General features: G+C 41.4%; 1 protein-coding gene across 1 annotated transcript in view; it reads left to right on the plus strand.

Moving 5' to 3' along the window:
• PPP1R1C (protein phosphatase 1, regulatory (inhibitor) subunit 1C) overlaps window positions 1-23,944 on the plus strand; it is a 51,739-nt gene that overhangs the window by 11,672 nt on the left and 16,123 nt on the right. The window contains exons 3-4 of the mRNA XM_010161886.1: window positions 9,305-9,342; window positions 11,195-11,255. Coding sequence (XP_010160188.1) covers window positions 9,305-9,342; window positions 11,195-11,255 — 99 coding nt within the window. The remainder of the gene's footprint in view (window positions 1-9,304; window positions 9,343-11,194; window positions 11,256-23,944) is intronic.

Genomic DNA, 23,944 nt, shown 5'->3' on the forward strand with positions numbered 1-23,944 from the left:
ATCTGCAGGACAGCTACAGAATCAGGGAGCAATTGAACCTCCAAGACCAGATGGTCTGAACGCAACATGTTTGTATTACTAAGTGCAATTTTATGACCTTTTCTCTTTCAAGTGGAATAATACTGATGAACTAATACATGATGGGGGCAGGGGTATAGGGGAGAAAAAAGAATTTTTCCTTTAAAGAAATGTGATCCAAAAGATTTTTTGATCCAGATAAACATTATTTTTTTACTGTCTGGTTTTGAAATACAGTAGGTAGACAGCAGGGCTGTAATTATTTAGAAATGCACTTTCAAGCCTTCTAAACTGCTGGTGCTGGTGTGGGACTTAGGTGTTAATTTGTACAGCATATCCCATAGTAGGGTGTGCTACAGCTCATTCCATGGGAATCACAGTGAAGCATTTCTGATTGTGACAGTCCAGAGGGAGATGTATAAAACACAACCTAGGGTCCCTCTGTCTCTGATATGTAGCAAGGTTAGTACAAAATCTGAAAAATGCCTTTGGAAATTACAGCTGAGTCAGTCTGAGTTAATGATTGCCCTGTATTTTCCATCCCAGCAAGTTGTGCTGATGGTGAGAATGAGATTATGGAACCTCGTTTTGCTGACTCTTGAAAGCTTAGAAAACCAAACAATGAATTTACAAAACTGGTATTTGAATCTTTCTTTTGTGTAAAGGGTCATAAACCCCAAGGAGCACTATTATTAGTAGGTCACTTGATTCATATATGTGGTGATACATGTATGTAAGGAGCTTTAGGCATGTGCGTTCTAACCACAAGTGCGCCGTGAGCAGTTGGCCAGAACAAGTTCTGCAACACATTCTTACTGAAATCCTTGAGGTATTATTCCAAAAGGAAGGAAACTGCAAAGGCAGCAATAATAATCACTGGCTAAGGAAGAGGTTTACTGTTTTGTATTTGTTTTCTTCTCCCCTGGCAAGTGTCACTCTCCAGAATGTACAACACACAACTGTTCAGCTACAGTGTTGGGTTTTTTAATGGCTTTATGAGCTATAGCATGCTAAGAAATGTTTGACTTTTTTAGATTTGACTGCTGCTGCTGGCTTTTATTTTAGTGCTTAGAATACTCTTACAGCTCACAACTGAGAAAGGAACTGCTCGCAGCTGTAACCCCCATACAAAGATTGCGATGAGTGGGTCAGTTCTGAGCCATTTTCCATCACAATTGATTCCTGCATAGGAAGCTATTAGGAAATGGTTTAAATGTATGTCAGAGGATCAGCTAGTATTACATTTCTGGTAACCATGGATTTTTCTTCATGATCTTTACCTCAGCTGTGTTTAGATCTTCAACTTCTTCAATATGTCGTTTGAACATAGACTGAACATAAAGCAAGAAAGCAGCTGGAAAGTAACACGTTACTGATACTATTCAGTATTACTGATGAATTCAAAACTCTGGGTAACTGCCTTCCCAGGTACTTAGCTTCCTTCTGTATTTGAAAATAGTGACTATGTTAAGTCTTTTCACAAAGGAATACAGTGTTACCACTGAGTTATGTGATAGGATGAAATCTTGACTTTTAAGTCAATGGCAGAACTTCCTGTTTTTTATGGCACAATAAGGTCAGCGGTAACATGATTTTCTGTCTCTCAGTTCCCTCAAAAATTCTGTTTTGCCTGATTTGTTTTGCTGATGCAGACTATAGATTTGCCACAGTATTTGCACTGAGCAGCCCTCCACATGTGTGGAACTCCTGTGCTGGACTCACTTTGGAACACCACTCAGCACATCACTGAGCTGGGCAAGGATGTGTTGGAGTAACAGGCAGCGTAGATTTGTGATTAACCTTAACTGTGTTGTGCTGATAATGGAAAGCAGTACTTTGCTGTTAACTAAATGGTGTTCTTGTATGGAAGGAGTTAATTTAAGGGAGCTCTGAGGCAAGGTAGAGGCAGACCCTGACCTGGAGCTCTTGACGGAGGTTTCTTCCAGCTGTGATGCCATGAGTCCACACTGCTCAGCTGCACATTATATGAAAAGTTTGTCTCAGAGTCATTCCCGGTAATCTAATGAGATTTATATTGGGTTCAGAAAATGTCTCACCTGAGAGATTAAAAAAAAAAAAAAAGACAGACTTTTACTTACCTGCTCCTGGTTTCTCTTGCATAGTCAGTTGGTTTTGAAAGCCATCTCCATTTTCTTCAGCAAAGAGGAGTTTGTGCTGCTTAGAAAGCTACTAGAAGAAAGCAAGTTCAAGCCTAGCATTGTTTATATTGTGATTTGAAGTCAATCTTTACATTATTTTTCCAAACAGAATGTTTATTTCAAGTGTATTTCTCCCTGGGCTGATTACTTTCTCTGGGAAGACCTACCAAGTCCGTAATTGTCCCCATACAATGGATGGGGGACTTTGTGTCAGGAAGGTCTGCTCCATGTTCCTTGCTCATCTGACCCTCTCATGAAACAGGGCTACAGAACAGGGACTCTTGTGCTGTGAGGAACATAAACCTCTGCATGGATGGATGTTTTCATGACAGGATTTTCCCTGAAGCCCGTTTTGTGTTCTGCCGTTCAAAGCCAGGACAGTATCAGGAAGAGCCCTATAGAGCTGGCAGCAGCTGGAAGACCACACAGGGAGGCAGAAGTGTAACTCCAAACCAGTCCTTATTAATAAGAAGGGAGAAAATAAAGAATTAAATTTGGATTCTCTTCCAATGTGTATTTTGAGAAGCTATATTTGATTTATGGAACTTATTTAGAATTTGTTTTATATTTATATTTAACCGGTGTCATAGGGAGGGAGAATGAAAAGTTGAAAACAAAATGCTTAAGAGAGGGATGATTTTTTTGTGCTTGTAATAATTCATGACGGCTCTGTGGTAAGGCTGCAGACCTGATTCATCACTCTTATATTTGTGTTTGATGCCAGTGAAACTAGACTGATTTCCATGAGTCTGGCATGAAACTGGAATAACAAGTTGGTGAATCAGGCACTAAAATTCCCTTCTGAGATTTGTGTGATGTAAACAAATACATTTAGATTCACATTTGAGGTTTGTAATGTCTCCAGTTTATTCCAAAACAGATTATGACCTCAGAATGTATGTTTTGAAGAAATTTTGATCTGTGTAATTTATGAAAGGTGGTTTTATTTCATATTTTTATTGCGATGCAGTCAAAAGTGGGTCCTTGGATAACTGTCTGTATGATGCTCAGAGATACAGATACTGCTTGGATCAGATGCTGTTTTTTGTGTTGGGAGGAAAAGGATGATCGTTCTTTTCATTTAGAGGTTGACTTTGAGTACCATTAGGAAGGAATTGGTCAAACAATGGAGATTGCTGCCCCTACTCTCAGTACTAATAACAGCTGCTTGAATTCTGAAGGTGGGAAATAGAGAGCTATGTAAATATAAATGGGCTAATTTACCTGGAAAGAAAATTTTAAATGTCCAAACAACTGATTCACCTGACCTGTGGCATTTTAGTGAACTAGAAAGGGCTGGTTACAGTCAGGAGCTAGTTGGGAAAAGCTACTGTACGATCATCACCTCTGAGCCAGAGTGACAAAAGGTCTCTTGATGACAGTGCCATCAGGGTAACGTGGGAGCCTTTCCCATGCTACATACCTTAACTGCAAACGCTTGATAGAATAAGTATGCAGATGCTTGTGTATAGAGAAAATTCCCCTCTCCTCTATGTTTTTTATTAATATTTCCTATACAAATCTTGTTATTAGTGTTCCCAAAAGGGTCAGGCAGTAATTTAGATGCCTATTAGTGTGTGAGGTGCAGCAGAACTGCAATGTACGCACTCTCTTGTCAGCACTTGACTGAGGAGGGGAGCAGATCCTCCAGCTATGTTTACGGCAGCAGCTGGGATGCTGGAATTTAATGAGGTGCTTTTGCAATGTGAAGATTTTCATAAGCATATACTCATGCCAGGAGGGCTTACCAGGATATTTTTTTGTAATTAAATATAATTAAACCTATACCCATAGTCAAGTTTGCATTGATAGATACAGGCAAATAAAAAACAGCAAGGAAAAGTCAAACAATTAACTACATAAGCATTTTCTATGTTTGCCTTTTTGGACTTCTTTCCATTTCTTACCTCAGTGGCTTAGCAAAAAGCCATGAGATGCTAGCTGATCTGGCAATGTGTACTTAGAGCTCTGGCAAAAGCAAAGCATGAAATATTTTTTGATCTGACTTGGTCTTCTGCAGGAAAGGACAAGTAGTTTTGAGAGCAGAAAAAAACAACATAGCATTATGCCACTGTCATGATATTTTACAAATACCAATGACAAATAGAAATGGTGGTGTTTAAACACCAGTGAGGCAAGCTGGTAGATTAAAAATTAGACTTATTTTACTTATTTTATATTTTTTTTCAAGAAATTGAAATGTGAAATGCCTGAAACCAAACTTTCAGAAAATTTCAGGTTTGCCTGTCACGAAGTGGCAGGAAAATGAAGAGTTATTTGGAAAGTGATCAGTTTCTTTTCTTAGTTCCTAAAATTGTGGGGGTCGTACATTTAAAAGTCAGGTTTTGAAACAGGTGATCTGTCTTGTTGCACAATTAGCATGCAGCAAGGGAGCAGAGCTCTGCCGCCCACTGCCCAAGCACACAAGCATCCTCCGACCCCACAGCAGGAGAAGAGAGCCACCCTCTTCTTCATCACAGGAGATGGCTAACGTAGAGCCAGAGCCAGGAAAATTGTTTTCCTTTTCCAACTATATGTCATCATTGATCATATCTATCAGAAGTCAACAATTGGTTAACTTCTTTCACTTTTTTGAGAGAGGAAGCTTCACTGGTGGACTTGGTGCTGTTTGGCCATGGAGACATTTCATCAAAACTAATGAAAGGAAATGAAACTGAACTATTTCATAGCAGTAGCATCATCTGTTTACTGTCTCTACCATGGGGTGTCCTGCACTAAAGTTTGCATGTGAAAGGCTGGATCTGTGCTCCTGTTCATCTACTTTGCTCTCTCCAGTGGCATTGTGTTTACAGGGCTGGGGGCAGGACCATAAGAAGGCTGACTGACCATGACATTGTGTTCTTAAAGTCTCTCTTCAGGCTTATTTCTTTCAGACTCAAACTATTCTTGTTTAAATCATTCTTTAACAAAAGCTTGTTTTAGGCATGTGGCTCGTGCTATTTCCACTATCTGAGCAATTAGGGTATTGTTCTTATTATTTTTAAGGGAAAATTTAGACACTATGACAAAAACTAACCAAATCCAAAGCCTTCTCAACCCCCTGGGATTTCTATCTGAAACTTCTCAGCTTTGTTTTCCCAAGGAAAATTCCAAACTCCCTACATGAAGCTTTCTCCAGCAATTATACCAGCCTCTTACTGAGTTTCTATTGTGTAAAAGCTGGCCTCTCTGACCTGCTCTGTTCCTCCAGTGCCTGACTGAAACCCCGCAGAGAAGGCTTTTATTTGCTCATGCCATGGGACAGAAAGCAGGGTACTTAGCTGGATGAGATAAGCCTTTTCCGGATGACTCCACTGCAGAGCCCATGAGTGATATCAGAGGCCAAATCTTTTAAAATAGGTCACCTCTTGCCCTGCATAGCTGCTCCAAGTGCATTAACATTATCCAGTGGGAGAAGAGAGGCAGATGAATTTTGATCTTACTCTAAAATGACTATAAGGCTTCCCTCAGCATAGTCATGCCATTTGTACAACTGTGGAGATTCACAGGAAAAGCGATCACCAATGTCAAGCAGATGTCATCCCGGCTGTAACCAGCCTCCTTCCACTTTCTTTGTTTTCTGACCGCACGTAATGACAGCTTTGGGGTGGCTTGGCTTATTGTGTCAGCGTTATGCTCACAAGAGCGTGTGGGAGACAAATCCCTTGGTGTTTCTTCCTCCACATTTCAGCAATATAGCCAGGCCAAATCTTGCAGGTTTCCCTGCAAGTGGGTGAGATGTAGCACTCGGTAAAGCCTAAAGCTTAGATGTCTAATGCTGAAATGGGCTCTGTGCGGGTAGATGGACATTCAGAAGTGTCTCTCCTTAAACAAATGAGGCTTCATTTCAGCAAGTCTCTGTACATATGTGGATTGATGGAAATATCCTTTAGACTGAAGCTCTTATTGATGAACAGGAACCATTTCTCTTCTTGAGGACAGTGACCAAAGCCTGAAACCCTGTTTATTTTGCCAGGTGCTACTCCAGCCTACATGAGGTAAGGGTCACACTAGCCTCAGACACTATCCACTCAGCACAGGGAAAAGTCCTCAACTGCTTTTTCCTCAGCACAGGTGTAAAAAACCCCCTCTAAACAAAACTCCAATCTTATTTTTACTTACCTGAACTTTCCAGTAACTTGGGCATGTACAAATCTGTTCTCAGATCTTCATATGATTTCTATTATAACACTTTAAAACAAAACCACAAAAAACTGTCAAGAAATGACGTGAGTAGTTAGATTTCCTCTTAGCTAATTAGAGCAGCCAAGAATAAGTTAAACTGGAAAAAAGCCATATGCTGAGATCTGGAATATAATACAACTGTATTGTGTTCTGTGATCAATGTTATGGTCTGCGAGGGAGGAAAATGGAGCATCATTAAAAAGTCTCCTTCTCTCCTGGCCCCAGAAGGAGAGGCAAACGTGTAGGGAGAAGCTTGGTTTCTGTTTTGTGTAGGAGAGAGATAGCTGAATTCACATTCTCATTGGTATAGTTGCCTAGTTATAAACATTATAAGGAAAAATTTCTTATTCTGTATAATTATGAATTTTTTACTCCAGCCCACACTGCATTTCAGGTCTGCTCTCTATCACCACTAAAATCCCCTTTTACTTCTGCTAAAATCCCACTGTCCCTGACTCCCATTACTACTTCAGCTACACACAAGCACTTCTATCTTCTTTCTGTGGCCCCCTTCCCTTTCATCTTTTCCTCCTCCTCTACAGAAAGAGTTTTTGTTTATTTTCTACTCTCTGCCTCAGCCTATGGCACTCAGGGATCTCAGCTTCCTTTGTTCCCATTCCTTGGCAACTCTCCCTAAAAATCTACATGCTCCATTGTATCTTATCTATCAAAATGCCTGTCAAAAATAAGCATGCAATAGTCTTTCTGTCCTGAAAAATAAATGCATATCAAAATGTACTAATAACCAAACTACATCTCCATCCAGCTCTACATTTCCCTTCATCTCACAGCTCACTTGAAACACTTCATATCTGCTGCCTCTTTTGTCTCTTTTGCTCCTTTAGGTTCATTTCTAATCTCTGTTTACTGGATTTGAAAAACCGTATTATTTCTGTAAATCATTCTTAAATTTCCACATTGTCTGATGCTATTCATTGGCATTCTTCATCCTGTGGATATGAATTATTTTCCTAACTCCATACAGGACCAGTTCTTGTTCCCAAATTTGCCCATCATCTAAGGGCTGCTGGGTGAAGGGAAAGGCTGGAAACTTTCCAGTTCTTGTAGGTTTAATGTCACCCTACTAAGAACACAAAGTGTGCAAGCCCAAAGGTTTAGGGTTGTGCACATCCTTAGGAACAAGACCTGAAACCCAACAAAGCTACTGATTTAAGTTTTTGTTCTTTATGCAAGCTTCAGCTTGGGTTTACAAAACATATTTTTAATTTGGGCAAGTTTAGAGTTTCAGGAAGGAATGGGACATAACTTACTTTTCATTGTTCTCTGCTGCAAGTTCCTGAATTATGGAAATTTCAGCCTCCAAACTAAATCCAGGATCCTGAGCTAAAAAAATCCAGTGTTAAATCACTGAAGTCCACATCTGTTTGGTTTAAAACCAACAAGAAAGATTACAAGCACATAAATAATCATCCTTTTAGCCCTCCTAACTTCATACCCCAAACTGCTTTACAAACATGAATAGACGCTGCTATACTTAAATAGGCACTGCTATACTTATTTACAGGTAGGGAAGTCAAGGAAGAGATTAGTCACCTTACCAAAGTTCATACAAATGTCAGTGGCAGGAACTGGCCTCCTGATTGTCCTGTCTAAATCTGCATCTATGGGACCAGTAATTAGTACTGTTTCCAACTACATTTTTTAACCTCAAGTATAAGTAATTCGAATTTCTTTCATATGAAAGTAAAGAAACCAATCACATTGGGGGGGGGGGGGGAACAACCAAAAAAACAAACCAACAAACATTAACTCAGTTAATGTTTGCAAGATGCACAGATACAATGGTAAAGAATGGAATAGGAAATGCAATCTGTCTGCCTGGACTGGCTCATCCCTTCACACACAGCACATCACAAGCAGCCAATATCTAGGGAATAAGTTAGATGAAGTGATATTGCCTAGACCTAATTCGTCCCTCAGACATACATTTACAGATCTGCCACACCTCAGTGGAAATTGCAGTGATAACTATAAGTTGAAAATTTTAGTAGAAGCGTTGGTACGGTGAGATGTCTCTGTTTTTAATGGCACTGTATTTTAAGGCTTCAAATTATTTTGCATCCTGCGTGATCTTTGTTAAATATTTGGAAAACCATCATCAGAAGACAGACACTTTCTGGCCCTTAACCACATCAAGACAACGGTAGAAAAGTAATTTAATCTCATGCGAAAACTGGTTAAGTGCAATGGTTAGAAAGACCCTTGACCCTCCCCTGCTTCGTAAAATTTTACTTAGCTGTTCAGACTGGTTCTCAGAGATGCATATTTTCATTAGAAATTTCTAGTAATGAATGATCTTTTCTGCCATGCCTATAGTCCAAAGCAAATTAAGGCAACAAAAGTAAGCAGTTCCAGGAAAAATTTCGGTCCAGGATTGTCATGAAATTTATAAGATGAAAGATCAGTCTTTGTTAAGCTTTGGTTTGCTAATTTTACATATTACTGTTAGGTGTCCTTCAGTACCAGTGCTGGTATATTAATAACTGTGATGAGGGTCCTCTTATTATTTGAGGCCAGTAGAGCCCTTTCTGAGTTTGCTGCACACTGTTTGGCCAAGCCTTTTCTGAGGATGGAAGAAAGCGCCGTGTCTGGACAGAGCAGCCACGTATCCCGCCATGCACTATTGAGCAGAGAGCCCTGCTGCGAGCCTGGCCAAAGGGCCTGCTGCTAAAGGCACTCCATTGCTTGCTCTTAGTGCGCAGACAAAAATGGGAATTAAGTGTTTTAGACACAGTGCTTATGTCTAAATGCTGATCAGGGCCTCTGGTTTTCTGAGACACACAAAAGAGAAAAAAAAGCTGTGAATCAGAAGGTTAATTTCTTATTTACGATAGTGCCATAGGTTTCAGGGCAGAGTTGCAAGAGTTAGCACTGAAAAATGCTTTTGTACTAACTTTTCTCTTTCCATATCTTTTCTCTAGAAAAAGACGAGAAGAGAACAAACCTCTCACAGGCAGAGGTAAGTGAAATCTTTCTTTTTTTAAACATATTTATTGTTAAAATAGGTCTGTTGTTAAAAACGCTTTGAAACTTACCGATCCTCCTTAATGTTTTCATTTTCATTGTCACACCATCTTCAGTAACGCAGCCTTTCAAGAACCATCGCTTTCAAACCAGGGCTGTGTAAAGCTGTGTTGTGCCTCAGCTCCACAGGCTGTCCCTTCTCCCTGTGGCGGGGTACTGGGAATGGCAAGTTTCCCCCTGGCTTGCTGCCATGCCCTTGCAAATTGTGGCAAATCCTGCCCAAGATGACCCTGCCAGGGGTCGCCTCATCCAGCATTGCTTTGGGTCTGCAGGTCATGGCTGGTCTACAAAAGTATTGCAAGCTTCTCTTCCCTCTTCCCGTCATTTGTCAAGCCCACAGCAGGCAGCACATTCGTGTGGATTGTACAAGAGTTAAAAGTCGGGTCCTCCAATCTTGTTTTCTAACCTCCCCTTGCATAGCTCCTGCGATGCCCTGATCCCCTTCTCCTTCACCCATTGCTCAGAGAAGCAGGCAGCACTTTAAATAGCAGTAGGAGGTATTGATTGTTTCAAATTTGGCCTCAAATACAGACTTACAAAGATTTACCGGGGCAAGGATCAACAACCTATCCCAGAGTGTTTATAAATAGCTTTCTCTTTCCAAAGAAGACAATATTTTATTTATAAATGTTATCATTCCATCCACTGTGATAAGGCAGAGTAATAGGATTGGCCACACCTGTGTGAAAGTGGTTTTCTTAAGAGCTGTCTCAAATGTTCCTTGATGAAATAGATCTGATCGAAATTCACAGACTACATACCAATGTACTCAAGGAAGGAGGCATTTTTGGCAAATGTTTGGGAAAAGGCAACATCCTTATGACCAAATATGAGAAATCAATTAGAAGAGAAAAAACCAAGCTTGCCTATGCACAGCTGTTTTTAACCTTTTTCCTAGGAATCTGATACGGTGCTTATGTCTTCAAAAGCTACCTTATGTACGCTTTTTTTTTTATCCTTTGTATGTGGACATACTTCATGTTGGTACAGTATGAACAGCAATTTAGTTTTTTACGAAAGTTGCACTGCTGTAGGACTGGAATGTATTCCAGTTAGTTTTTTGCTCACTGTAAGTTGGTATAACATACTACTATTACACGATGAGTACTTTTACTACCATTATTTTGGAATAATTTATTTTTTTGTGCATAGGTATGATTTTGGGGCCATAAAAAGTTTAACTGTGTCTAAACAGATCACTTAAATCAGGCCCACTTAAAGGCTGAGTGGTTGGGTTTCTGAAATTATTATTTTACACATTGAAAAAGTGCAGGGAGAGGGATATTCTATTAATTAATGTAAAAATATGTATATTGATAGTGTCAGCACTGCCTTACCTATATATATATAATAATTCATTACACTGTATTTAATTGGAGTATTTCTTAATGTAAATCTTGCAGCTATTTTAATGTATGTAAACCTTTATTTGCCTTATGAGAATGTTACATAAACTGTTAAAAACACAGGCCATCTTAATTTTATGCTTAACAATATATTTTTAGAGTGCAGGGTAATTTTCAGTAGTATGGGTCTGTTTTTCCTGGGAGCCATAAAGGTTATCGGTTGAACACATTTTTTTTCTGTCTAATCTTAGTTTTCCCTGAGTTCCTGAAAGCCCAGGAGCTGGCATCAGATTTATATGATATAATTTTCTTGGAAATTCTCAAATTGGTGTTTGCACTCTCTGAAAGCAGCTGTAGGGCAAGACCCAGAGCTGTCATGAACAGATGCTTCTCCTGGTGCTCGTCTCTGACTGCCTCTCTCTGTGTTTTGTCCCTCTCCAGTCCCAGAACGCCTCTCCCAAGCAGAGGAAGCAGAGCGTCTTCACCCCGCCTGCCCTCAAAGGTACTGTGCAGGTACTGTCTCTGCCCTGGCAGGGCACGTTCCCCCTGCGCCGTGGCGTTGGGTCTTCTCTTGTGGGGGAAAGACTGGGGCGTGAGCAATGGCTCACTGCCTATGAGCAGCACAGCGGTGACAGGCTGGTGCTTAGCCATCCCTCTTCCCACACTTGGAAGTGACTCTCTGGCACTGACCATCTGCCTGACACTGACCATCTACATATCCTCTCCACAGAACCTTGCATCAGTGGCAAGTTTATTAGTTTGAGTTCTTTCTTTAAAGCACCTTTTTTTGCAAAGCCTGGATACTTTTATTAGTTTGAGGTATCAGGTGATTCCACCCCAAACACTGATGGGAACTCCTGGAATACATAGGTTTTAGCAGCGCTGGCTCCATACAACCCTCTGTTTCTTATTTAAACCACTCCCGTATGTTCTGCCTCCCTTTCCCGGCAGCTGGGAGAAGAATAGCCAAGTTGTGGGCTGGGTGTCTGATCGTCGGAAGTGTGAAGCCTTTCTTGTGAAAACAAGGGGAAGTGAGAAATCTCGGTAAACATTTAAAGGGCTTACATGCATTTCAGGAATGATCGTACAAGCAGCAAATCAGAACAGCTACATTTAAGCCTTGTTTCTCAAGTGACTCGGAACAGAGTTTGACTTGACCATGCTTGCAGTGAAGCAAGATCTATAGTGATTCACCAGCCTGACACTTGTCAGTGCAGGACCACTTTCCAACTGCAGACCAAAGGTTGTCCTGCCAGCTGTCTCTTGATAGAGAATTGAATAGCCTAAATTTCCATTCCTTCTGCTTAACACAATTTCTTATCTGGCAAAAAAAAGGGAGGGTATTGGATTTGTTGTGTGAAATATGGCTGCTGCTGTTAGGTAATTTACCATATCAGCCAGTTCTATGTATCTCATTGTGTTGCTTCAGTTCTCTAGTACTTGTCTTAGCAACAGTTAGAACATCACCCAGGTACCGCACAAGACTTACTATCTCTTTGTCAAAATGGGCCAGATTTTGTGTACTGAATATTAGAAATAAGATTCATACAGTCAATTATAATAATCTGTGGTAGGAAGAAGCTTTGAATGGGTAGCAATAATACCTATTGATCTCACTGCTGTATTATTTCGCTGTGCAAGCCTAAATTAAATACTGTGCCAATGAAGTGCTCTGTGAAACAGGTCCTTATCTCTCCTCACAGCCTACTCAGTGTTACCTTGAATACCCTGCTGAGATCTGAGGAAGTACCTAGCATAGTTTTCCTCTACATCAACTTAATTCCTAGGGAACAGTAGGAAAGCAGGGAAGTAAGTGATTCAAGACAGATCACAACTAACCTGAAATATTTTGGAGACAGAACAAAGTACATCACAAAATGCCTCTCCTCAACACCTTAACACCCTAAATTACACGTTATTCCCAGATACACAGATGGACAACTAGAAGTTGGTAACCCTTCTGTAAACAGACTGGATTGCTCCAGATTTACTGCACTGTAACTGCCATAAATACTATTCTTCTTATTTAAAAATTACTTGAGGAAGAAAATTCATTATTCCTTCCTCTTCATTGTTATGAAAACATGAGTGTTATTTTGTTTAGACTAAGAGATTAGGAAGCAAACATGTAGCAGTGTGAAATACACAATGCTATGAAAGCATTACTGAGAAATACAGAGGTTTTTGTAATGATTCTACTTTTTATAGCTGTTGAAGATAGTGATGTTCAGCAATATTTTCAGAATAACAGGCTTTGTAATTACAGACTATTCCCACAGCTTTGCATATGTTTATTTCCTGTGGGCTGTTTCTCACATATTCGCAATATGGTCTTCAATATACTGTAAAGGATGAGGTTCTGCAAGCTGAGCCTCTCTCCTTTACATCCCCCTTGGCCTCCCCGTATCCTTCAGGGCCATTAGTAATGGAAGGTGGCATAGACTGTAATCCGGTACCTTACATTTAAAGATGGAGATAATAAATCTCCATAAAACAGAACTTGTAGTGGAAAAGAGGGACTAACATTTTCAGTTGTTACATTTCCCTGTAATTTTCATAGTCTTCAGCTGCTGTTAATTCCAAGTTCCCAGAAATAAGCCAAGCTCGCAGGCGGGCACAGAGCCTGGCAGCCCAGACAGCAGCCACGTGCACAGAGCTGTGGGAGAGACGAGGGGCCATGGCACGAGCTCTGCCCTGTGCCTACCGCAGAGAGGTGGTCAAGAGAAACTGCGGGGGAGGTCATGCTCCAGCCTGACTCCCAGTCTCCAGTACCTCTTGAGATTATTATTTCTTCTTTCAACTGAAAACATTTTTGCTGTACTTCTTGCAAGTTCCTTGAAATAATTACCAAACCATGTGAGAGAAGAGTTGCTGGTTTCATGAATTCGTGGCCAAGCAAGAGAGCAAGCAGGAGTAAATTAACCTGCATGTTGTGATTACAGCCAAAATCAGAAATTGTTAGCATGGTTAAAATGAGACAATAGTGTCAGACATCAGACAATAGTGATGACAAGTAACAGTACCAGGACTATAGTACATGTTATATGGAACATGAAAATACATGATAATATCTGAAATAAATGAAAGTCATAGAATCATAGAATCGTGATGCAATATGCAATATTGATGCAAAATGCAATATTGCTGATGTTCTGCATGTCATGGTAAATAAATGGAGATCAGCTTCTTAGTTAAAATTGGGCATATTTTTCCCCTCTGCTATAGCAGTCACGTAAACGGAAAGACAGTATTATTTTTGGTCTAGCATTGCCCCCAAATAGTTTTGTTCCATCATTAAAATATCTTGCTTTAACTCGAGGCGGGTCTGTAGTTGCTGATGCAAGCTGTAGCAAACGCATGTCTCTGCAGAGCCAGTGTCATGTTATGGTGCAACAGGCAGGTTCTTATTACTATATATTTGTGTGTACTTTGGCTCCTGTTTTTATTTTCCTAAACGAAAATGCACCAGCATCCCTACAGACGGAGCAAAGGGCTGACTCATCCCAGGGCATTGTTCTTTTTACTGGAATACAGTGTGCTGGAAAAATCAATGTGAGAGCTATTGATTTAGGTGGTAATCTGGAGAGCAAATCAGACAGCAAACCAGATAACAGCTCAGTGCAATGTTCTTGTTAGTATTATATTACTAAACCTAATGGATGTCAAAGAGGTTTTCCATTTTGCTTTCAAAGAGATTTCTTTTCCTAACCCTGCTACGCTAGTGTTTGTTCATTCTTGACTCTTACGTAGCATGCAATGTTGGCAAAAGTCAGTGTCTGAAGTTGTGATTTACCTTTTTTCACACTATTTTCTAGGTATGGCAATCCTCTTACCTGAGGATTTATCACCTCTATTTCCCCTGGTTTTGTCACTTTTTTATTCTGTTACTCTTGGATTTTTATGCCCGAACTTCAATTTCTCTCATCCTTCTCTAAATTCTAATGATCTAATATACTAGTCTTTAATCTCCATCGCTTTTTTTCATGTGGTCTTCTTCATGTGCAGAGGTTGGTTTGAACCTCTCTATGAAAAACACCATAACAACAACCAGAGGAAGGTTTCCCAATTTGAAGAGTCACCAGTTTTACCTAGGGCAATCTGTTCCAGTAAATACTCATTGCGCAAGGCCTGTTTCTCCTATTTACTAATCTGCTTCTCATTCTGTATGACAAAACCGAGAAAAACCCCTAGGTGTTTTTCCTCCATACAAAGTAGAAGTCCAGCTGTTTTAACACAAATATGCATCCCTCCATCCATCCACCCACCTACCCACAAATAGCATCCTTAGAGATCTCTTCATTGTTCTGGTCAGTGGGTTAGAGAAGCCCCTGGAAGCCTTGCTGGATTCTCACCCTTTTCTCCTCACACTCTCTGGAGAAGTCTAAAATGGGATGATAACACTCCCAGGTGGAGAGCGACCAAGCAGAAGGCAGTTTAGACTGCCAAGGCAGAAGCAGGATGCACTTAGGTAGTGGTGTTTCCTTGGCATCTCGTTACCACTAGAAAATCCGACACGTTTGAGTCTCAGAGCTACAGCTGCCACGTTCCATCCCAAGGCATACTTTCTGGTGAGGCAGGTTTACTTCTACCTAGATAGTCACATTTTGACTGGTTTATCAGCTCATCCTTGAAAGGAAAGGCAGACTGAAGTGACAGGAAACAAGGTTTACAAAGGCAAACAGAAGACAGCCTGAGCTGTTCCCAAACCTGCATCACTCCCTAGAGCTCCCAAATCTCCACATTATCTACCAGCTATTGCTATTTATACTAGCAGCTATTTAAATACCATCAAGGTCTCCCTCCCGTGGAGGAAGTGCATTCCTGAGTGGTTTGAGGATTTCACTGAGTCCACTGGTGTGGGTGTGCTGGAGGTCAGGGAAAAAGGAAACCTTCACTCATCCTAGTTCACGCTGCAGGAGGCCATTTAGATCAGCACCAAGATCCTGCTAACTTCAGCAGCCTTTAAAGAAAGTTCTTGCAGCTTTCTGTGTTTACTGGACTACCTTTGCAGTCAGCCGCCATCAAATCGTAATTAAAGCCTTTCCCCACAGAGGTGAAAGGTACATTGGACTGTTTTCCCTCTCAGCCTTTTGGGAAATACATACTTTAAATTCCCCTCTTAATGTATTTTACTTTGCATAGAAACAAAGACTTTTTCTTGAGCTAGGCTCCAGCTACAACATTTGAAATGGGATTAAATCTGAGTTGTTATAAATCTAAGGAATGTTCAAAGGACATCATTTTGGTTTGACTCATTAAAATAACCAGGACTCACTGGCTGTTCCCAGAGTGTTCAGACCCAGGGATTTGATACATGCATAATTCTAGTATTTACAATGATGGTTGATATTAAATGAGCTCTTTCTAATTTCTGCCATGAATTTCTGATGCTCAGCTTGTTTAGTGCCTGCTTGTTCTTCTCTCCAAAGGAAACAACATGCAGAATAAATGATTAAAATCATGATGTCCCTCCTGAAATATGTAATTTATTAGAAGCAATTAGTACAGTATGTGGCCGTCATCCAAATTTGCAACCCCTTAGGCCAGCTTGATGATGTCTGATGCATCTCATTACTTTGTGACTGAAGGTTAACAAGGAACATGGATAGAGTCTGGAGACATAAAAGATTATTGTTAGTGTGGTAAGCACTGAGTTCGGAGCCCACAAGAATCATTGCAGAACAAAAATATCAGGCTAAATTTACTTCAAGTGACAGAGGAATTAAGTTTGTAAGTCTTAAGCAGTGACTACAGAAACTTGTATCATTTTCTAGGCTTCCCTCTTATATAGCAAACTTTGTGAAGAGCTTTTAGTGTTAACTAAAAACATCAGCGTAAGAACAAGAAACATGATATTATACTACAAAGTACTGTTCCTTTATATGATTTCTGCTTCAAACACTAGCTTAAATTTAATTTTTAGGAAATTAATATTAGCCAAAATATAACACATCTTACACAATTTCGGAACATCAACCATGGGTATGTCAAAATTCACAGACTGAGCTGGTGCTCAGTCAGACTTTTCTTATGTCAGTGAGTGACTTTGGCCAGGGGTATTACATTTTCCCAATTTCTCCAATGCCGACAAAACACCTACCTTTTTTTTAATGTAACTGTGCTGCACAAGAGCCACAAGCCCAGTACAAGAGATGGAGATGGTTTTCAACTATCCTCACAGTCCTGAATGTGTATTTTGGACCTCCTTGCTTTTCCAGTCGGCTGAAGGCTGTAATAATTACTGGGCAGATGGCTACGACTTCTCCACTAAAGCAGGCACTGTCCAGTAGCTGAAGCAATCCTTGAGGCTGGGGCCAAGTCCTCCTCTAGTAATTTAGCAGAGCTGTGGTGTTCCTGAAGCAGTATCTCTTCTTAAGCCTGGTGACACCCATTCTTCAATCCATTCCTTTTAGGTAGATCTATCTCAATATGTTGTTTCTTGGGTAATAGAAGGCAAAGATCTGCCTCATTATTCATGTGCACTGCTCTTGTCCCTTCATGGGTTGTGATGTGACAAAGCTCCATCAGTGCAGTTAGTTTCATGGGTGGATGTGCCATGACTGCCAGGACCTCCTACAGCACAGGGAGGGGGGGAAAAAATCATGCTGCAGTCTTGTATCATCAAGTTTTTCCTTTTGCCTAATCAGGTAACAAAAGAAAGGTGCATCTTTGGTTTCAAAACTAGTTCTTCTCTTCATTTATATATGATTCACTTCATTTATGATTCACTTCATTTATATACAATTTTTACCCACATCTTAATCAGACTGCATCTCCGTGAAACCACACTACTTAATTTAGTATGGCCTTGAACAAATTTCCAGGCTATGGTACTGTTCTTTTCCAACGTGGTACCTTTCAGGACTTGGTCTCTTTTTTCTCACTCTCACTCTCTCTACCCTCCTCTCTCCTTCCTTGTACAGTAGTATGACAGTAGATACAATTTAGAAAAAATTGAGCTAAATTAATTAGTGACTCACTGAGTGAATGGGATACATTAGTTTGCTGCCACCTCAAGTTCAGTTGGCTGCCACCGTTCTGCTACTGCCCAAAAAGTTGGCAGGCGTTGCTGCAATCTGTATTTAATTTCTTACTGTTGGCAGCTTTGAATACATTTCATTTCACACAGCTGGCGACTTCTGCTCCAAAATGGGTCTGGCCTTGCCTGCAATAAATACCACAGTACCTTTAGAGAGACCGAGGTGTTCAATGAAGATTAAGCTTGACATCTGCTCTACGGCAAAACTGGGATGTTTGTGTTATAACTTGTCATCTGCCACTATTACCTGGCATGTGAAAAGAAAAGATTGTGCTGAGCACTGATATTGGTCCCTAAATTACCACACATGGTTTAAGGGCCTGATCCAACATGGACTGAAGTCTAGGGGAGTATTTCCACTGACTTCATTCTGTTCAGCCTGAAGTCCACATATCTGATAGTTCTAATCTTCATGCAATGAATACTAAAGTGGCTACTTTTTAAGGGTATGACTTTATTTTTATGATAGAAGGGTAATCTTACAAATGTCCATGATATTGCATTTATGACTTGAAAATAGTGTTACTAAGCATTGTTGCACTAAATATAGAACAGTGTAAACATCACTGTATTATTAATTGCTTCTAAGCAGTAACAGACAACATTAAAAAGCCAACTTTTTAAGAGATAACACCATAAAATATTACTGATGGAGAATGTGGGAGACACAGTACTTATTTTAAAACATAAAGTAGAAAGCCCAGAAAGGGCAACATGTGTTGTTCTGGTTACTTTATATATCACAGGACATAGTTATAGGGAAATTCCAAAGATTTTGGCAGTGTTGTGGTCTGAATTGAAACAGCTTTTGAAGAAAAGACAATATTTTTGTAGGAGAAGATCTGAGGTTCTTATGAAGCCAGTCATTTGGCAGGGCATTAAATCCTACTTCCTGTCTTTAGCTCTATGTTCTGTGCTGGAGGTTAACAACCAAGCCACATGGCAAGCACTGACTCCACTGGTTCCTATCATAATAAATAATAATTGCCCCTCATCTCAAGCATTTAAAATCCTGAATTTGATCCCAAGCAGGGTGACCAAGTGAAGGCCTAGATTACATGCTGCTCCTGTTCAGTGTTTGACATGTCCTGGGCTCCTGGAGAGGAGCTGCAGGATCGTGTGTGCAGTGGGGGCAAGTGTATTTGTCAGATCTCCATCCCTCCTCAGCCCTGTGCCACACATCAGCCTGGCTGGGGAGAGCACGCTGCTCCTACGGCACTGCTGGGGGGCCTGGCATGTGGGGAGACTGTCAGGGAACTGGCTCAGTTTACACTGGCATTTTCTGGAGATAGAGATAGGTACAGTGTATAAATACAGGGGTACGTATCTAAGTAGTATTTTTCTAAAAAACCTCTATACTATGTGGAGTCATGTCTCATTTGAAAGAAAAGCCCTCCCTGCATCTGTATCTAACTGTGCATTTCTACAGTTACTCTATGTCTATTAATGTCTCCCCTTCATGTAGTCATATTTCATTTATAAAAATCTCCACCCCACAAAAGGCAAAGCTGTCAGAGACAGCATAACAAGCTACAGCTAAGCCCAAGGTTCATGGGGAATCTGTGCAGCGTGAATGGCACGATCATGCACGGAGCAGTGACTGGTACAGCAAACTCATCCCACGACCTCCCAGCCGAGACTCCATCAGCTGTGCTGTCCCTTATGAGCATGTGCAGGCAGGTGCAGGCTTGCAGCCCGGGGACAGAGCTCCCGCCACCCGCACCCACTTCTCCTGGGGCCAGGGCTGGGAGGTTTGAGAAATGCAACCATCTCCTCGAGAGCAGCTCCAGCCCACAAGCTGCTCTTCCAGAGGCAGCACTTTACCCTCAGTTATTCTACTTTCTACCATCAGGTTTCACTATGAGCCAAGTAAATGTCCAAGTAGTATGTTAGCTTTGTGATATCTCTCGTCTCTGAAGAGTGTGGCCCTTATTTCTGCGGTTAGGCTAAGAGAAACCTAGCTTCTGATTCTTAGGGACCATCTGTGTTGGGTTTCTTGTGGTGGGGATGTTGTCTGGTTTTTTTTACGATTTGGGATGCCGATTAGTCTGAATTTATTGAAAAGCAAAAATTTTCTGAAGAAGGCCATGTGGTTCTCCTCCCCTCCATAATTTCTCCCTTCCTTCACCTCTTGGGATGCAACATTGCCCAGTTTAGCAGGAACACAGAGTTCCCAAAACCATCCACCAGAGCTTTGGCATGGAGACAAGAACATGAGCAGCCTGAAGATTTCAACCACATCCTTTCAGGCCCACAGCTAGGACTGAACACTCGCATGAATTATGTGTGCGAATGTGACCAGAAAAACACAGGAAATTCTGCAGCAACCATATGGATCAGAAAAGGGATTAATTTTCCTGTGAGCTGCATGGGCCAGAAGGATGGTGTTTAAAAAGCTCACATCTGCTATAGCTGCTAATTTTTCTTGGAGCAGCGAGAGAGATTTTTCAGGTTTTTCAGTGCTCACCCCAACCTGTAAATCAGTGTTATTCCATGGGTCTTTTATAGCCAGAGGAGGTTATCAGCAGGCTCTAAGCAATCTACAGAGTAACTTCTTTTAAGAATACGTTTAAAAGAACTGTGGGATCTAATGACCATTTAGAAGCAGAAAAAGATACCTAAAACCCTTGCTGCAATTCTCTCAGCTCAAGGTGCACCTTTACCGCCTGTGTTGTGCACACAGCAAGAAGTACATGTAAACACGTGTCTGGTAAACCCTGGAACCGGTGCAGGTTTGTGGGCTGCTCCCTGCAATGGCACCTTTCCAGGTGACAGGGACACACCAGGGTTGCACCTGTATCTGGAGAGCAGCTGGTAAGGCACTGGAAACCCATGAACATAGACCCAGTTTAGCTGGGACTGTGTCCAGTCTGAGGCATGACACTCAAGAAAGATGAAGCCAGCTGACTGGAGACAAGCTGGAGGCAGTGAAGACACCGCTGAAGAGGGGCAGAATGACAGACGTGTCACAGCAAGTGGTTGCCTGTATCCCAGAGTGAGAGTGTACCACAGGCTAGCTGTCCCCTCCAAAGGAAAAGGGAAGCAGTAAGTGGGTTTGTTCTCTTCTTTTCATTCAGGAATGAGGAAAAATGATGTAACTTCTGCTTTCAGTCAAAGAAAGGGATTATTTTTAAAAGTCAATGGGATTTTTGGCATGCAAGCTCCCCCTGGTGATAGGTAGGTGCAGTTGTTTCCTGACCAGTGGTGCTGGTGAATCACTGCTTTTTTCTAAAGAAGAACATTGAAAATTGTTGGAAATAGGCAAGAAAGTTTTTTAGAGGAGAAGTGGAATTATATCAAAGACTGGCCACAAGTTATAATTTCCAACTAAAATCTGTTAGGTTATTATTACATTTCACCTGGTGGCATGACACCACTTTTACCCAAATTTCTGGAGCGCTTAAAGCCTGACTTTTCTTCTTAGCAAGATCAAAAGTAAGCAGAGTGTTAAAACTCCTTTTTACAGAATCTGTGACTCTGATACAAATCTGTCTAAGCCTTTAGAGAAGAGTCTAGCTTTTCTGTTCTTTGTCTATACTTTACACTATGAAATTGAGTGAATAATATTCTTCCTTGTGCTTTCCAGAAAAATTGAGAGCAATACTTGTTTTCAGGCTCTGACTGTTAATAAGAGTGCCAGAAAGTGTGCTTCCATGGTGTAATTACATTCTGATTGTACTGGATGCTGGCTCTGGGGAATTTTGATGCCTTAGGCAAACCAGAAGAGGTGGGTTTCTCACAAGCTCAAGTCACTCACACAATAAAGAGCCACTAAAGATTTTGCCCCTGATGTTTTGCTGCCCATGGCAACTGCAAAGTGAGACCAGTTGTATCTACTGTAATGCAAATAGTTTGCGATGACTGTATTTTATGTGGAATAGTTGATTTCTTAATACCAGGTTTTAATCTGCCAGCAATCAAAAAAGCTTAAATATAAGAATTTGATGGGTTTTCAGTTGTCAATAAGCTTAATGAGTTAAAATGAAAACTAAACTAGTTTTCTAGTTTAAAATAGTATTAAAGATGTCAAAATAAACCTTTCACTGTTTTCATCTTTCCTCGCCTCCCAAAAGGTCAGTGCAGAGGCACTGTCCTTCTCATGGCTAAGGTAAGACTTCAGTTTGCTGCATTTGCACATTTCCAAACCGTGGAAGCACCCTGCGTGTGCGTAAGCACGATGTACTAAATCGAGTTTCTTTTAGGGGTGGGAAAACCCACCTATATTACTGTGCAAAATACCATAAATCACTATGTTTTGCTTTGTTTCCCTTAGGGGATTTGCACCCTTACCCTGTACATTGTTCCTTGCAGCAAAGTGATGCTGTTCTCTGTCTCTTGTGGAAGTTGCTGTGGTCGGGCAGTTTTGGAGAACCGTTTTCCACCAAATGTTTCTGATCCAGTGTTGTGTGGGTCACTGTGTTTCCCTAGATGCAGGGGGCAGGTGTCCCCCTTCCCACCTGCCAGCTGAGCAGCAAGTTTGGGTGAGCACAGTTCAGCCCTTGGTTATGACTGAGAGAGATACTCGTTTCATCCCTTTCCTGCTGCCTGTAGCAGAGGGAATTAGATTGCCAGCCATCTCTTCAGGGTTAAAGGCATCATCCTGCATCTGCATGGACTTGCCAGCAGAAGCCCTGGTTTTGCGGGATCATTGCTGCTTTGCTGCTGAGGCAGCCTAGCTCCACAGGGCCAAGCTCCTCATGCCCCCCGTGCTCCCAGCACCCTGCCAGGCTGCCTGGCCAGTGGACAAAGCCACCTCGCTGCTCAGGCTGGTTTCCCACCTCAGTTTCAAGTTGGTGAGGAGCCCACGTGAGCTTAGGGTCTCTGTTTGGAGGTTGCTGTGTGCTGCAGAACCTCACTGTATTTATCCTCCAGCTTTGATATCAAATCTCAGCCCCCACAAGCGGCTGTGCCAACCCATGGGGAGCTGTGCTACCGCTGCTCCTTCAGAGCAGCCTGGTGCGCCTGAGGAGATTTTAGCACACAAAAATATTTGCATAGTCTCAGACTTAATGGTCAAGTTAAGTAGGTAGAAATGATGAGAGAGCACACAAGGTGTATCAGTTACCTTCCTCCTGATACTCTTCAGTGTCTTATTTAGCTGCAGCCTAAAAGATTTGGGTTCTCAGGGGCCAGCAGGCATTTAGGCATTAGGATGGATTCTTTGGAAAAGTTTGTGTTGAACACTGGGAATGGTACTGAAAATCAGGGAAATCTGCCATCCCCACTGCCTCTTCTGCGCAGTTAGTTTCCACACCAGAGATGCAATTTTATGTTTAAATACAGTTACATCTTATGAAACAGTAACGATAGGCACAGTTCCCTTGGCTACACTTTGTGCTAGAAAATGAGAGGCCTGTATGTAAAGAGAGGTCAAGAGTGAATGGGGACAAATTGAAATACAGGAAATTCAACTTAAATACAAGAAAAAACTTGTAGGTTTTTCTGTGAGAGTGGTCAAACAGTGGAATAAGTTGTCTAGAAAGCTTGTGGTGTCTCCATCTTTGGAGATGTTCTGGATACAGTCCTGGTCAACCTGCATGGAGCGTGTGTTCGTAGTAGGCAATCCCTGGAGGTACCTTCCAGCTTCAGCAATTCTGTCATTCAATGGCTGCTTTGCTTACATATAATATAAGTAATCATAACAGCAATGACAAGCACAGTAAAAACTTCAACCTGTGGCTGCTCATACCAGAATTTCACCTGTCCATCTGACAGATGATGTTTATTTTGTGGCAGTGCATTCCCTGCTTCTGTAAGAGCACTCTCTAAAGGTGTTTGTCTGGGTGACACCGAGTCCTAGGAAAACATCTCAGAAACGAAAATCAGCACTAGGGCAGGCTGCAAGCCCAGGATAAGTTATCTCTTAACATATGAAAAACCTCTCCAGTACCTGGGGGTGTAAATGAAAGCAGAAGAGGGACTGTCTCTGATCTTCCAGAAATACTCGGTGCTCCGAGGCCATTAAGCTGACGATTCATAACTCGCACTGTAGGCTTTGCTTTGGTTAGCGTGACAGAGGGAGAGGGGAAGGATTCAAGCCATCTTCGGTGTTAGTCTTCTGAAATGGATCCCAGCTGCTTGAGCTGAGCTCAGCAGCTCGCAGACACTGAGGTGGTGAAAACTGAGGAGGCTCATTCTTCCTGACAGATTCC

This window comes from Eurypyga helias, unplaced genomic scaffold (genome assembly GCF_000690775.1).
Source record: "Eurypyga helias isolate BGI_N326 unplaced genomic scaffold, ASM69077v1 scaffold7382, whole genome shotgun sequence".
Taxonomy (NCBI): domain Eukaryota; kingdom Metazoa; phylum Chordata; class Aves; order Eurypygiformes; family Eurypygidae; genus Eurypyga; species Eurypyga helias.